The sequence below is a fragment of the Phaseolus vulgaris genome, chromosome 1 (genome assembly GCF_000499845.2).
Source record: "Phaseolus vulgaris cultivar G19833 chromosome 1, P. vulgaris v2.0, whole genome shotgun sequence".
In the NCBI taxonomy this organism is placed as follows: domain Eukaryota; kingdom Viridiplantae; phylum Streptophyta; class Magnoliopsida; order Fabales; family Fabaceae; genus Phaseolus; species Phaseolus vulgaris.
In genome coordinates, this window is record NC_023759.2 from 48,034,214 (window position 1) to 48,049,764 (window position 15,551).

At 44.8% G+C, this 15,551-nt stretch overlaps 2 protein-coding genes across 2 annotated transcripts; one reads left to right on the top strand and one right to left on the bottom strand.

Annotated features, from left to right (window-relative positions):
• The first annotated feature begins 7,307 nt into the window (after positions 1-7,307).
• Positions 7,308-7,766, top strand: LOC137816100 (WEB family protein At5g16730, chloroplastic-like). The gene has a single exon (XM_068619194.1). It carries the CDS (start codon positions 7,308-7,310, stop codon positions 7,764-7,766), a length of 459 nt encoding a protein of 152 aa, XP_068475295.1.
• A 4,760-nt stretch (positions 7,767-12,526) lies between these two features.
• Positions 12,527-14,134, bottom strand: LOC137816101 (uncharacterized). Its single transcript, XM_068619195.1, has 3 exons — positions 13,490-14,134; positions 12,648-13,439; positions 12,527-12,538 (listed from the first exon to the last, which is right to left on the bottom strand). Exons 1-3 carry the CDS (start codon positions 14,132-14,134, stop codon positions 12,527-12,529), a joined length of 1,449 nt encoding a protein of 482 aa, XP_068475296.1.
• Between the last annotated feature and the right edge of the window lie 1,417 nt (positions 14,135-15,551).

The window sequence follows — 15,551 nt, forward strand, 5'->3', positions numbered from 1 at the left end:
TAGAACCTTCTCCGGGAACTTCAAACGCAACCTGCAAAACACACAGACGGCGCCTCTAGCGGCCGTTTGCACTCCGACGCTCAAGTTAGGTCACAGAACCACCAACAAAAATGTCACTGAATCTCTCTCTGATTCTCTTTTTTCTCTCTCTCTGTGTCTGTGCCTAACAGAATTCTGTTACGCTATCCTCTGCGTGTGTCAGAATTCTGTTACTCTATTGTGCGAAAACGTACCAAAATGAGTAAAAACGTGGGTGTGTACCTTTCACGACGCGGAGTGCACTTTTATCTTGGTCGCGCCTCTCTCAGATGGTGACACGTGGAGGCATGCAACTCACATCTAACCGTACACGTGCCACTACCTGAAGGGCTCTAGCGCATCTCTTTGTGCGCCTAAGTTATTCCCTTGCGGAGTAACTTAGCGCGTTTCTTCCATCTGGGTGAATCGCACACTCCCAGGAGAACGCCAGGTGTGGCTGGACTAGGCACACTCACCAAGCATTGCTCTCTGCATAAACGATTTCCCCTTCACGATGTCATGCACGTAATGGGTTAAGAGAGTCACCAATCACTGACCGGTTTACTAACTCCCTCAGGCCACTCTCGTGCACGATTCTACCGGCAAGCAGCTCCTCTTTCTCTGAGATATGATCATGCGAGGTCCATGTGTAACGCTCTCGCTGGGAATCTCAGTCCCAGTTTAACTGCGTGTAACACGAAACCCCGATGACCATGCACCCGATGACTGATCGGTGCTCTACTGCTTCTCGCGTTCTCCCCCCAGGTATTTATCTTGGAACTGATCTGTCGGTGGCCACTCGGTTACTACCCACCGATCACCGTTCTGGGTGATCTCCTCCCTGATTTCTCTGCCACCTGATCCACGTGTCACCCTGCGAGTGGTCCACGTGGTTATCTGCTGCTGACGTCATCGACTACCGATGACCGACCGGATCACAAGGCCCCCAGTCTCGAGCTGTGAACTCGTTCTCAGTGGTCGCGCCCTCGGTCCACGTGGCAAGTGGGGTCGCATCACGTGCCACCTCACGTGTTGCCTTTTAACGTTATGATTTCCTCCCTTAGTCTCGCGACACGTGGACGCATCAACGGCCAGCGTGGAGTGTCGCTAATGCTTCCCTTATTCAAATAGGCGCGCGCCTTCACTGTTTCATTATCTTCTTCAATACTCCACCTCTCAGACTTACTTCAAATCTCCTCTCTGCGCGCCCAACTTTCTTCAAGCTTTCTACCTCAAGACCTTCCGCGGTCATCTAAATGTATGACTTTTCTTCTTCCTTGATCCATTTAGGTTCTTTTCACCGATTGCATTCACCCTTTTCACTACCATGCATTCATCTTCTCTGTTTTTCTTCTTCTCAACCCGCGCTAGGGTTTTTTTGCGTTTCTCACTTCGCTCTCTACTTCTCCCTCTTCCTCTTCTTCGCCTGGACCTTTCTTTCTTCTTCCCTTCCTCTGTTTTTCACCGAACCATTCATCATTCCCTCTTCTTCCGTTCATCTGACTTTTTGCTTTCCTCCATTGCATTTATCTCGCAATGGCTCGCTTGAAGCAAACTGCTCGCATCGTCGCCTCATCCTCTAGTGCACAACCTTCAGCAAGTGCACCAGCGTCACCTCCACCTGATGCAACTTCCTATCAGGACAACGCCAGGGTCCATGATTGGGCTCCCCTGGCGTTGCTGGCCGAAACTTCCACTCAACTACCGAAAGGCCACCTCAAAACCCTTCTGAGCAACGACCCTGATGAGCCCTCCTGCGCCATCGACAAGGAGAATGATTTCAACGTTCGTATACGCATTCCTCCTTGAGGGATGCCAATCTGCGCGGACGATTGGGCTACCAATGGGGTGTCCTTCACCTTCATATACTCCGCCATCTTCAAAAGGTTGAAGCTGCACTTGCCCTTCACCTTCTTTGAGAAGGAGCTGATGATGGAGTTGAACGTCGCCCCTTGCCAACTCCATCTGAATGCCTGGGCTTTCATACGGGCATTCGAGATCCTCTGCAACTACTTTGGGCATAACGCCTCTGTAGACGTCTTCCTACATTTCTTCGAGGCGAAGAACCCTGGGGATAGGTCCTGGGTCAGCCTGAATGGAGTTGTTGGACGAGTGATCTTGGGCCTATACCAGCAATCGTTTAAAGATTGAAAGGGCAGGTTCTACATGATATCTGCTACCCAGCAAAGCCCAACGCTGCTCGAGGGGTTTCCCCTTTATTGGGTTCCTGGAGTCGAGTTTAAGAAGCCCTGGGGCCTTGAAGCCATCACTCCCTACGAGCGCGAGCTGTGTAGGTTGCTCCTAGGGGCAAAATATAACTCGGCCCTTCTCATCAAACACGAGTTTGATGTGGTGTCTCTGAAAAAGTACATAGGTAGGCTCTTCTTCTTGCACCTCTTAGAATACTTGCACACTCTCATGCATACTTGCATAACATTTTATCCACTTGCATAATTATGCCATCTAACTCTTCTTTTTACCCTTGATGTAGACATGACTTCAGGGAAAGATAGGAGGAGGGCACTACTGGAGCTTGCCCGGACCAGGGGTGCCAAGGAGACTGGTTCTTCCTCCTCTACCACCGAGCCCATCGCGGCTCCACCTCTCTCGGTCGCGCCAGCTGAAGGCCCCGAGCTAGAGAAGAAGAGAAGAAGGCTAGCAAAGGCCTTTCCCGCAAATGTTGCGGCCGCTGTTGCTCCTACCCCCTCAACCGAAGAGGAGAGTTCTGGCTCTCCTCTTATCACCAAGAGGTTGGGGGGGCTTCATCCCTTAGGCCTGGGGAAATCGAAGTGGTGCAGATCGAGGAGGGTTCACACCCACCTCCTCCTACTCAACCTGCCCTAGCACCAACTTCCTCCCCCTCCCCTCAGTGCCTACCATCTCCAACGCCCCAACTTCCGTCTCCAGCATCACTTCCACCCCCACCCCCAGCGGGCCAAGCTATTGGTCAACCCACTCCACCTGCTGGGAGTGATTCTGCCCACTCGGGGGGTTTCCCAAGACTTCCTGCATCACCACCACCGCCAACCTCTGCTGCTACTGCTGAAGGTGGTGAGGCCAGCTCGCAGCCAAGTAGCTCTGGTGCTAGCAATGAAAACTTCAGTCGAGTCATTGCCTTGGTTCGACATTTCATACGCAGCCGGGAGCTTCTCGAATGGAGTGGGCAAGAGGTGGACATGCACTTGGCCAAGCAGATAGTGCTTTCCCTAGAGTTTTCCACCCAGCACCGCAAGCAACTGGTCTTGGAGAAGAGGGTCAAGGAGCTTGAGCACGACAAGGAGTCACTGCAGAGTGACTTTGAGGCTGCCCAAGGGTCCATAGCCCTGATGAGGGATACGGTGGAAAAATCCCTCTCCCCAACTTAGAATCTTGCTTGTCCTCAAGCAAAGTAAATGAATATATTTGAATTTAAATATCAAACAGCTTAATTCACTAAACAACAGATCAAATTAGAAACTTATGATGCTTCCAAATTCAAATATAGAAAATTATAGACACAATCAATTTCCAGGATCAAATCAAAACAAATAAATGACAATTCATCAAGGAATATCTTCTCATATGCTCACGGGTAAGTGTTTCTCTATATTTTCACTGAATCATAACAAATCACAGTTGCTTTTCATTTCATCTTCAAATCACAAACATATTAGAAACATGAATCTTGAGGTCTTTTCCAGGGTTGTAATGAGGCTGGGCTTCCAAAAAATATTGGTTTTTCTTAGATAACAAAATGCACATCTTAAAGAAGAAGAACATACCTACAATTCAATTATAAAGAACATATATATTATCTAGTTACCACTTTCTTTCGATGTCACCTTTTTCCCCATTTTCTTTCTTTTCATGATTTTCATGAATTTTTTATCTTTTTTTTTATTTCTTTTTCTTCTTTTGTTTCTCTTTTTTTTTCAATAATAGGAAAAGATTCTTCCTATTTTCAACTTTTTGAACTTTCAAAATCAGAACCAACCATTCCCTTTTCTATATGTATTGCATTTATATTCTCCTTCCTTAGACATGCTAAAGGGTAGAAAATTATATCAATAAAGGTTAAGGTGCAATATTAACAAAAAAATTCTTAGCCCAAAGGGGATATAAAAAAAATGGAATTCTAATATAAAGGTTGGCCTTTTGGCCCTGACTCCTAATTAACACAAAAATGCCTCAATCATCTTCATGCTCTTTTATGATGCAACAAAAATAAAAATTAAGCAACCACAACTGTCAATTCATCAGTAAAACCCTCAAAAACTGTTTCAGGTTCACACACTCACTTGGTTTAAATGGTCTCATTCCTTTTTGTCTTGTCATTATCTGTCATAATCAATCATCCTGTTAACTTTTCATGTATCATATTTTAACTACATTTGAATAGGGATTCAATCATATTTTCTTTTCTAACCTGTGTCTAATTCATCTCACTATTTAATATTTAAACACAAATTCTTTTTTCCACAATTCAAAATTAATATTCTAGTTCTTTTTTGTTTGAAAAAAAAAATAAACTAGAAAACAAACAAATTAAAACTGAAATTTAGTCAAGAAAGATAATTCAAGACTTAAAATTACCAAACTAATAAGAAATTTATTCAAAATAAGCAATATAAACAAACTAAACAAATAAGAAAATAAACAGAAAACAAAATAACCGAAAAATAAAATAGATAAAATAAGACAAAATTCAAATAACTGAAAAGAAAAGAGAATTAGAAAGATAAAACCATATTTTTGCTCAATCCTCTCTTCTTAAGAAATCATCCAGCTTTTTGTTAAGATCTTTATCTACAGTCTTTGTTTCATTTGCTGGATCTGCCCCCTAAATAATAAAACCTGTCCCCAGGTCAAAATACATAACATAGGTTGGGTTTCCCTTGAAATTCTCCATGGTTTACCAGTTGGGCTTATTTGATAGAAGTGATTGGCTAGACAGAATTTCCTAGCCACTTCATTATTAAAACCATATGTTCTCCCTCAACTGGTGATAGGTACCGTCATCATCATCTCTCAGTCTTTTCTAACTTCTCTCCTTGCTTCTTTTTTCTTTATTTTTAACTTCTATTCTTCTGGGTTGTCTTCTCAATTGTATAAAAACTTGTTTTCTTAATATCATAAGACAACTCAAGCAAAGATTAGTATAACAAGTAAATAGTTTTTTTTTTTTTAAAAATGAAATAAAGAAAAACAGAAAATTTAAAATAACAAGAGAAAGAGAAATAAATAGTAAATGAAAAACAGAACAAAAAAAACAAAAACTTACTTAAATAAAAACTAAAAAATAAATAAAATAATAAAACTATAATTTTTAACAACAAGAAAAATAAAATAAATAAAAACAAGAATAATATATAAAAACTAAAAATATACAAAATAAACAAAATTAAATAACTAACTAAGAAAACTAAAACATAATACATAGAAAAACAACTTGCGTAAAATAAAAACTAAGAATGAAATCAAAAATAATAATAAAACTAAAAATTAAAATTAAAATAAAATAAAATAAAATAAATAATTATTAAAAAAATGAAACAAAAATAAAACAGAAACTAATAGTAATAAATAATAAATAAATAAAAAACTACGTAAACTCTAAATAAACAACTTAAGCTAAACGTAAAAATAAAATATGATCAAACAAAATTCAAATCAAAATAAAATAAAAATATAATAAAAACAAAAATCAAAACAAAATAAAATAATTACAGTAAAAAAACTACGTAAACAATATAAAAACAAAAAAGTAAAGAATAAAATAAAATATAACAAAACAAAATAGATAAAGTAAACAAATAAAAAAAAACTTAAAAGAAAAAATATTAACATAAAAATAACAGTTTTAAAAAAAAACAAACATATTCACATTAAAAAAAAAACTTTGTACGTACTCAAAACTAGAGAAAAAAACAAAATCTTTACAAAATAATAAAAAAATCTAGAAAACAAAAAAACAAAATTATTGACATCTAAAAAGAAAAACAAAATATTTACAAAAATATTCAAATTAAAAAAAAATAGAAACTAAAAAAAATATTCACATAAAAAAAAAAAATAGTTAGTATATTCACAATATTTAGGAAATTATACTCAACAAATCAAACTTGTCCCCGGCAACGGCGCCAAAAACTTGATGACTTTTTACGGCAAGTGCATTGCGTTTGTCAGAAGTAATAATTGTCCCTAAAGACGGATATCGATCCCACAAAGAACAGTGAATCATCAAGTACAATATTCGCTAAATATAACAACAGAACAATAAAAAAGAGTGTGAAGTGATTATGTTGGCACTGATCAATAAGAAAACAAACAAAGAATTAGTTGCTTCAATTGGAAAAATTGGGATTAAGTTTCATCTCTCTCACTCTCATGTATTTTGATTAGCATGTTAATATTAAGTTCTTTAATTGAAATTGATGCCCGTATAAAAATCATTTATTTCGATTCCTCGCATATAAAATCCTTAAGAATGTTCCCTAACTATCGATCCCTCGCATACTTATAAGAACAACTTAGAACGAAGCTCAGACGTTTAATAGCAATTAACATTTCAAGTCTATTCCTAGCACTCAAATATGTTAAGTATTGTTGTTTAGGTCCAAACCCTAAAAATACCTCCCGGTCAGATTTAAGATTCTCAATTTGTCACGGAGAATTAAAAGTAAAACAACAATACCAATAATCAATCAAGAACTGAATATTAATATATAAAATATCACCTCAATACATAAGAGTTTGAGCAGATTACTCCCAATCCCAAAGGGTAGAATTAGCCACGCATACTTCTATCACCTTCCATTCTCCCAATTGGGTTACAATTCACACTATGGTGTTTTCCTCTCAATCTGGCACCCTAAGGTTGAGCCTCTAGCCCTCTATTTATCCTAGTTTTCTAGGGTTAGGTTGTTTCCTATGTCGCGCTAATGGGCTAAATGATAAAACATAAAAAAGGCCCAATCTTTCTTTGCATCTTTTCCATTCTGGCACCTTCTATCTTTATCTTTTTAGCTCAAATCATTCATCTTTAATCCAAATCTCCAATCTTCCTTAGAAATCTGCAATTAACACCAAATTTGGGAATAAAATACTCTTATTCAAATAAAGATCATAAAAAATGTAAAAAGGTATAAATTCATAAATTAGGGATTATTTTATATGTAAATTAGCAATAAATCCTCATAAGTGCCTATATTTTAATATGAAATATTACTGAAATTAGACACTTATCAGTGGAAAAATCCAGGAAAGAGTACCTATCGCAGGTCCAGGAGACCATCAAGACTGAGATCTTGATGGGGCAAGCTGTCAATACTCTGGACAGCGAAGTGGTGGAGCTGAGGAGCAAGATAATCAACCTGGAGGCTGAGACTTCCTCCCTACGCCAACTGAACTCACAACTAGCGGGGGATCTCAAGTCTACCAAGGAGGAGGCCACTGATGGGGGGAAGAAACTTGAGAAGGCAGTGAGCGAGCTCTCTGCAGTGAAGGTCGAGCTTGCCGAAGCAAAGGGCAAATTGGAAGAAGCTGCCTCTTCCATTGCTTCCCTCACCACTGAGAAGAACGCCTTGGAGACTTCAAAGCAAGAGCTCGAAGCTGAGAACGCCGAACTTATGAACGTGGGTGCTGACGCCCTTGCTGATGGGTTCGAGCTGGCATTCGAGCAGATTCGTTGCGTTCTTCCAGATTTGGACCTTACGCAGTTCAGCATCTACCACAAAGTGGTAGATGGCAAGCTCATTCCTCCTTCTTGAGTTTTCTTCTCATAATTTCATATTTCTGCACAATTCTTGTACTTGAAACTTGTATAGACCTTGGTGTGAATATATACTTGCTTCAGCTATATGTTTCTTCTCTCGTATCTTCTTAAGCTTCATCTTTCTTTTTGCACACAACTAACTGTTAACTAGCTTAGGTTTAGCGCAATCTGTACTCTTTGATCTTGGCCTCTACCTTGATCACGACTAACAACTCCCTTAGCTTTGTCTTTAACAGTTCTTATGCACAGCTTCGTACTAGATGACTGACTAGGCATAGTCTGTCTGTTTCGGCTTGTTGTGTAAGAACTTGTTTGGAAAAGCTTCCTCCGACAAGGCACTACCCACTAGCATATCCACCAACAACTCATCAGTCATCGTTCTTCGGTCTTCACCTTGCTTCTCTGTCACTCTAGCGCTAAGTGCATAGAGGACTTTGACATCAATCGTCAGAGGTGATGCCTTGTTTTGGGGGAAGAAGAGTGTTTCTCGATAGCCCCTCTTACCTTCCCCAAGGTCATCAACCTTGGGCGGATCGGGTCGTTCTTTTCCTGCCTCACTCCTGGGGTGAGAAGGGTTTAAACTAAGAGCTTTACTGGGCCAACATTGGTATATGCCAAATGGGTAAGGACGTTTGTCGAAATCCTTCCTTTCCCTCTCTTGGTCTTACTAGCACCCTTGGCTTTTCAAACCCTAGTCGCCTGCACTCACGCCTGGGGTGAGGAGGACTTATATTAGCGCCCATACTCGCGCCTAGGGCGAATAAGGCCTAACCGATCACCTGCACTCGCACCTGGGGCGAGGAGGATTTTAACTTGAAAACTCTCGCACACTTGATATGCTGATAATCTTTTCATTGGGTGGCCTCGTTAAAAACCCTCCTTAAGGAAAAGAGTGCCCCCTTATCTGTTCAACTGTTTTCAGTATATACATTGAGTGTGTCTTTAGCGCGAGAACGCAACTACTTTACAACTTAACTGAAATAAAATTTCAAGTGGGTGGCGTTCCACGTTCTGGGGATTGCTCCTCCATCCAGAGTTTTCAGCCGATAAGCTCCATTCTCCGATGCCTCAACCACTCTGTATGGACCTGTCCACTTTGGAGACAACTTGTTTTCCATCTCATTCTGATGCGCCTTTCTCATCACCAGCTCACCTTCCTGGAAACGCTTGAGCCTCACCTTGGAGTTGTGCCTCCGTTCTACTCTTCTCTTGATGGCTTCAGCACTAACTCTGGCTTCTTCTCGCACTTCGTCCAGTAGGTCGAGATTCACCTTTCGTTCTTCGTTGGATTCTTCGGCAATGAAATTCAAAAACCTGGGAGAGCTCTCCTGTATCTCCACGGGAATCATGGCATCTGTCCCGTAGACAAGGCTAAAGGGTGTCTCATGGGTGCTGGACTGTGGAGTGGTATGGTAGGACCATACGATTCTGGGGACCTCCTCTGCCCAGTTTCCTTTAACTTTCTCTAGTCTTCGCTTCAGCCCCCTGAGCAGTACTCGGTTGGCTGACTCCACCTGCCCATTGGTTTGTGGGTGTTCCACCGAGGCGAAAACCTGTTGTATCTTTAACTCCTCGCACATCTTCCTTAGCTGATGACTTGTGAACTGGGTGCCATTGTCGGAGACCAGCCTCTTGGGTACTCTGAAACGACAGACAATGTTCTTCCAGACAAAGTGCTCGACTTTCTGTGCGGTGATGTGCGCAACTGGTTCTGCCTCCACCCACTTGGTGAAATACTCGATGGCCACGATGAGGAACTTCATCTGCCTTATCGTCAGGGGAAAAGGTCCTAGGATGTCGATTCCCCATATGTGAAATGGCCACGGGCTATGGATGGACTTCAACTCCTCGGGAGGTGCCTTATGCCAGTCTGCGTGAAGTTGACACTGTTTGCAACGCTGAGCATACCTCACGCAGTCTTCCTTCAGCGTTGGCCAGTACTATCCCGCGCGGAGGATCCTACTTGCCAAAGTGCGTCCACCTACATGACTTCTGCATACCCCCTCGTGTAGCTCTGACATGAGTCTAGTGCATTGCTCGCCGTACACGCAGATCTGCACAGGATGAGAAAACCCAAATCTAAACAGGTTCCCATCAATCAAAGTAAACTTACTCGAGCTCCTCTTTATTCTTTTTGCCTCTGTCGGGTCAAGTGGGAGTACACCATCTTCTAAGTACAACTGGTACGGTGTTATCCACGTGTCGGGCTCCCTAACAGTGCAAACTTCCATCGCCTCATCGGTCTTTGCCGGTTGCGCTCTAACCCTCGACGCTTTCAACGTCTCTTGAGTCAGTGACGATGACCGATCGTCAGACGCTCCATCGATTTGTACACTTAAAGTACCTGGTTGTCTGACACGAACGCTCGCGGTACCTTCAAGGTCTCCTGAATGACGGTCCTCTGTTTTCCCCCCTTGCCTGAGCTGGCCAGCTTGGCAAGCAGGTCTGCTTTGGCATTTTGCTCTCTCGGCACATGAACTAGTTCAAACTCGGTGAAGGACGTCTTTAGGAGCTGTACGTATTCCAGGTAAGCTGCCATCTGGGGATCTTTCGCCTGGAACTCCCCTGTAACTTGCCCGGTGACTAGCAAAGAGTCACTCTTAGCAACCAGACTTCTTGCTCTCATTTCTCTTGCTAGCAACATTCCTGCGATCAGGGCTTCATACTCCGCCTGATTGTTGCTAGCCTTGAAGGCAAAGCGGAGGGACTGCTCGATCAGCACTCCGTTCGGGCCTTCCAAAATGACCCCAGCGCCGCTCCTCTGCTGATTGGAGGAGCCATCCACTGATAATACCCATCGGAAGTCTAAACCTTCTGAAGGTGTCGCGACCGACGACAGCTTGACCACAAAGTCGGCGAACACCTGCCCCTTTATCGGTCCTCAGGGCTCGTACTGAATATCGAACTCTGACAATTCCACCGCCCACTTGACCATCCTTCCCGCTACGTCTGGTTTCTTTAGCACCTTTTGGATGGGCAAATCTGTCATTATCACTACTGTGAAGCTGTGAAAATAATGTTTGAGTCTTCTCGCTGAAAATACCACCGCCAGGGCAGCCTTCTCGAGGGCTTGGTACCTTGTTTCAGGGCCTTGCAGTACCTTACTCACAAAGTACACAGGCTTCTGAACCTGATCTTGCTCTTGCACCAGGACTGAACTGACTGCTCTCTCCGTCACAGCAAAGTATAGACGAAGAGGGATGCCCACTTGTGGTTTACGCAAGACTGGTGGGCTTGCCAGGTACTCCTTCAACTTGATGAAGGCCTCCTCGCACTCCTGTGTCCAAAGGAATCTGCTGTTGCGCTTAAGACACTGGAAGTACGGATGACCTTTCTTCCCTCCAGCGGACATAAATCGGGATAATGCTGCCAACCGACCGGTGAGTTGCTGCACCTCCTTTACCGTCGTTGGACTCCTCATCGCCACGATTGCTGCGCACTTCTCTGGATTAGCTTCGATTCCACGCTCTGTCAGGAGGAAACCCAAGAACTTCCCAGCCTCCACGCCAAAAATACATTTCTCAGGGTTGAGCTTCAACCTGTACTTGGCGATGGTGGTGAATAATTCCTCCAGATCGGCCACATGATGCTCCTTCTCTCGGGATGTGACCACCATGTCATCTACATATGCATGCACGTTCCTTCCAAGCATGGGCGAGAGCACCCTATCCATAAGTCGCTGGTAGGTAGCCCCCGCATTTTTCAGCCCGAACGGCATTACCTTGTAGCAGTAGCAAGACCGTTTAGTCATGAATGAGGTCTTGCATTCATCCCTGGGGTGCATTCTGATCTGGTTGTATCCTGAGAATGCATCCAAGAAGCTGAGTAGCTTCCCCCCTAATGCGCTATCCACTAGAGCGTCTATACTGGGTAGAGGGTAAGAATCTTTGGGGCATGCCTTGTTGAGGTCAGTGAAGTCCACGCACATCCTCCACTTGTCGTTTGACTTCTGCACCAGTACCACGTTCGCTAGCCACTCAGGATACTGGATCTCCCTGATGTGCCCTGCGGCAAGGAGCTTTTGCGCTTCGTCGTGGATCACTTTCCTCCTTTCTTCGTTGAATTTCCTTCGCCTATGACGCACAGGTCGAACTTTAGGATCCATCGACAGGCGATGGCAAACGAAGTCAGGGTCGATTCCTGGCATGTCAGATGCTGACCATGCGAACGCGCCCATGTGCTTCTCGATCACCCCGGCGATCAGCCTTCGTTCTTCTTCGTCGAGCGATCCTCCCAACTTGAACCTTTTCCCCCTTATATCTACTTCTACCCACCCCTCAGCTGGGTGGGGTCTTCTCTCGCTGACGATGACCGCCCTCGCGATCCCTGACTCGCGAGGAGTGATCATGCCCTCCTCCTCCGCTTCCACCTGAGCTACCTGGGAGCCCCCCAGCGTAGCATCCTCCATCTCCTGATCGCCATGCGTTCCCCTAACCACCGATCGCTCTTCGAGCACACCTGGTGGTGGTGTTGAGGTGACATGGCATATGCTCCTCTTCTGCCTGAGGCTGCTCTCATAACAGCGTCTAGCCTCAGCCTGATCTGACTTGATGGTTATTACGGTCCCCTCCATCGACGGCAGCTTCAGCTTCATGTGCCTCGTCGATGGCACTGCACCCAACCTATTGAGTGTTGGCCTTCCCAGCAAGATGTTGTACGCAGAAGGGGCGTTCACCACCAAGTACTTTATCTTTTTTGTGTGGGCTGTTGTTCCATCGGTAAACGTCGTCCTCAGCTCAATGTACCCCCGCACCTCTACCTGATCCCCTGCAAAGCCGTAAAGACACCCGGTATACGACCTTAGTTGATCGGGGGACAGCTGCAACTTGTTGAACGTCGGCCAGAACATGACGTTTGCAGAGCTCCCTTGGTCTACGAGCACTCTGTGCACTCGCCTTCCTGCTGTGATGAGGGAGATGACCACAGGATCGTTGTCGTGCGGTACAACGTCCTGTAGATCAGCTTTCTTGAAAGTGATGTCTACCTCGGGGAAATGACCCTCGTCTACCGAGTCCACGGCCATAACCGATCGAGCATACCTTATTCTTTGTGATGCGGTGCACCCCCCATCGGAGAAGCCTCCCGCAATCGTTCGCACCTCCCCGTGCACAGGGATTTCATGCTGTTGTTCTCCTGCCTGGGCCCCCGATGCGCGATCACCCTGCGCCTCCCGCAGGTTCAGGAACCCAGACTTTACCAACTCCGCCAGTTGGTGTCCCAACGCCAAGCAGGAGTGGAGTGTGTGGCCAAAGGCTTGGTGAAACTCACACCACTCGTTCTTCTTCCTCCCAAGTACCTTATCTGTCTTCTTTGGTACTCGGAGTCTTGCAGCTATGGCAGGAAGGGCGATCAGATCCGCCAACTCTACCATGAAATCGTATCTTAGGGGTGCATTATTCTCCCTTGCACGCCCCCTGCACTGGTCCTTCCTGGGTGCATAAGGACGAGGTTTCCCCTGCACCTTTTTTCCCTCCTTTGCCTCATGCACCCTCGCTTGCTGCTGTTGCTTCCCCTGTCCTCCACGCGGCTTCGGTGGTGCAGTACTTCCTCTTTTCTCAGAAACCTCTGTCTCTGCCACTATGTGCGCCACTGCGCGTCGCCGGATCTCCGCAAAGGTGCTGGGATGGCTCCTGATGAGCGACTCACTGAAGGGACCAGGCAGCACTCCCTTCTTAACGCATGCACCAGCATATCCTCGTCCTTGCTGGGCAATCTAACCACTTGTGCTCCGAAGCGGTTGAGGTAGTCTTTCAGCGACTCATCTTGATATTGGCGTACATCGAACAGATCGTACGACACCACTGAAGGTGCTCTGTTAACGATATACTGCTCAGTGAAAAGCTTCGAAAACTGATGGAAGGACGTGATATGACCCTCTGGCAGACTCACGAACCATTCCATGGCGATTCCACTCAGTGTACTCATGAACATCTTGCAGTACACGACATCTGAGCCCCCAGACAGCATCATCTGAGTGTGGAACGCCGTCAGATGCGCTTCTGGATCTTCTACCCCCGTGAACGACGCCTTCACTCCCACCAGGTTGGGAGACACCATGGTTTTCATGATTTCAGGGGATAATGGCATAGGGAACGCTCTCGGAGGCGATGGTGGCATCGACATCCTTTCTTCAACTGCGCGTTCCTTCTGCTCCTGTAACGTCCTTCTCAGCTCCTCATTAACGCGATTCAGCTCATCATTCCTGCTCTGCGATGCAGCCAACTCCGCCTGCATCTTCTCTTGTTCAGCTCTCGACGCTGCGACATTGTCCTGCAGCGCACGCATCATCTCCAGGACCTGCACCATTGTCACAGCTCCTTCCTCAGCAGATGGCGCAGGTGATGTTTGTCTGGTTCTCCTCATTTTCTCAGCAAAAAACTCAGCAAAAACTTTGAGAAACTTCATAAACTTTGGTGTGGATGGGACCACGATTCACAGGGCCCCACGGTGGGCGCCAAATGATCCTGTCGTCAACTCAAGCGTGGAGGAATTGCTTTGTCGCTTCCTTACCCCGCCTATGCAACTGTGCTATCCGCAAGAATGCTCTTAGAACCTTCTCCGGGAACTTCAAACGCAACCTGCAAAACACACAGACGGCGCCTCTAGCGGCCGTTTGCACTCCGACGCTCAAGTTAGGTCACAGAACCACCAACAAAAATGTCACTGAATCTCTCTTTGATTCTCTTTTTTCTCTCTCTCTGTGTCTGTGCCTAACAGAATTCTGTTACGCTATCCTCTGCGTGTGTCAGAATTCTGTTACGCTATTGTGCGAAAACGTACCAAAATGAGTAAAAACGTGGGTGTGTACCTTTCACGACGTGGAGTGCACTTTTATCTTGGTCGCGCCTCTCTCAGATGGTGACACGTGGAGGCATGCAACTCACATCTAACCGTACACGTGCCACTACCTGAAGGGCTCTAGCGCATCTCTTTGTGCGCCTAAGTTATTCCCTTGCGGAGTAACTTAGCGCGTTTCTTCCATCTGGGTGAATCGCACACTCCCAGGAGAACGCCAGGTGTGGCTGGACTAGGCACACTCACCAAGCATTGCTCTCTGCATAAACGATTTCCCCTTCACGATGTCATGCACGTAATGGGTTAAGAGAGTCACCAATCACTGACCGGTTTACTAACTCCCTCAGGCCACTCTCGTGCACGATTCTACCGGCGAGCAGCTCCTCTTTCTCTGAGATATGATCATGCGAGGTCCATGTGTAACGCTCTCGCTGGGAATCTCAGTCCCAGTTTAACTGCGTGTAACACGAAACCCCGATGACCATGCACCCGATGACTGATCGGTGCTCTATTGCTTCTCGCGTTCTCCCCCCAGGTGTTTATCTTGGAACTGATCTGTCGGTGGCCACTCGGTTACTACCCACCGATCACCGTTCTGGGTGATCTCCTCCCTGATTTCTCTGCCACCTGATCCACGTGTCACCCTGCGAGTGGTCCACGTGGTTATCTGCTGCTGACGTAATCGACTACCAATGACCGACCGAATCAATATATATTCAATAAATATTACTTTGTGTCCTTCCAATAGCTAATATGAATTATGTAGGATACGGAGACACGGATCTATATATTATATAATTTTGAATTATATAAATTAAAAATAAATATTTATGTGCAAAAGTATGGTCCAGATTCTTTTGGGAGCAGGAAGATATTTTTCATGACTGGTTCAAAAGAATTTGTTCTTATTTTTATAATCATAATAAAAAATTATACAATAAATTTGAGTTTTTATAAAATTATTGTATTTATACCTTTTAAAATT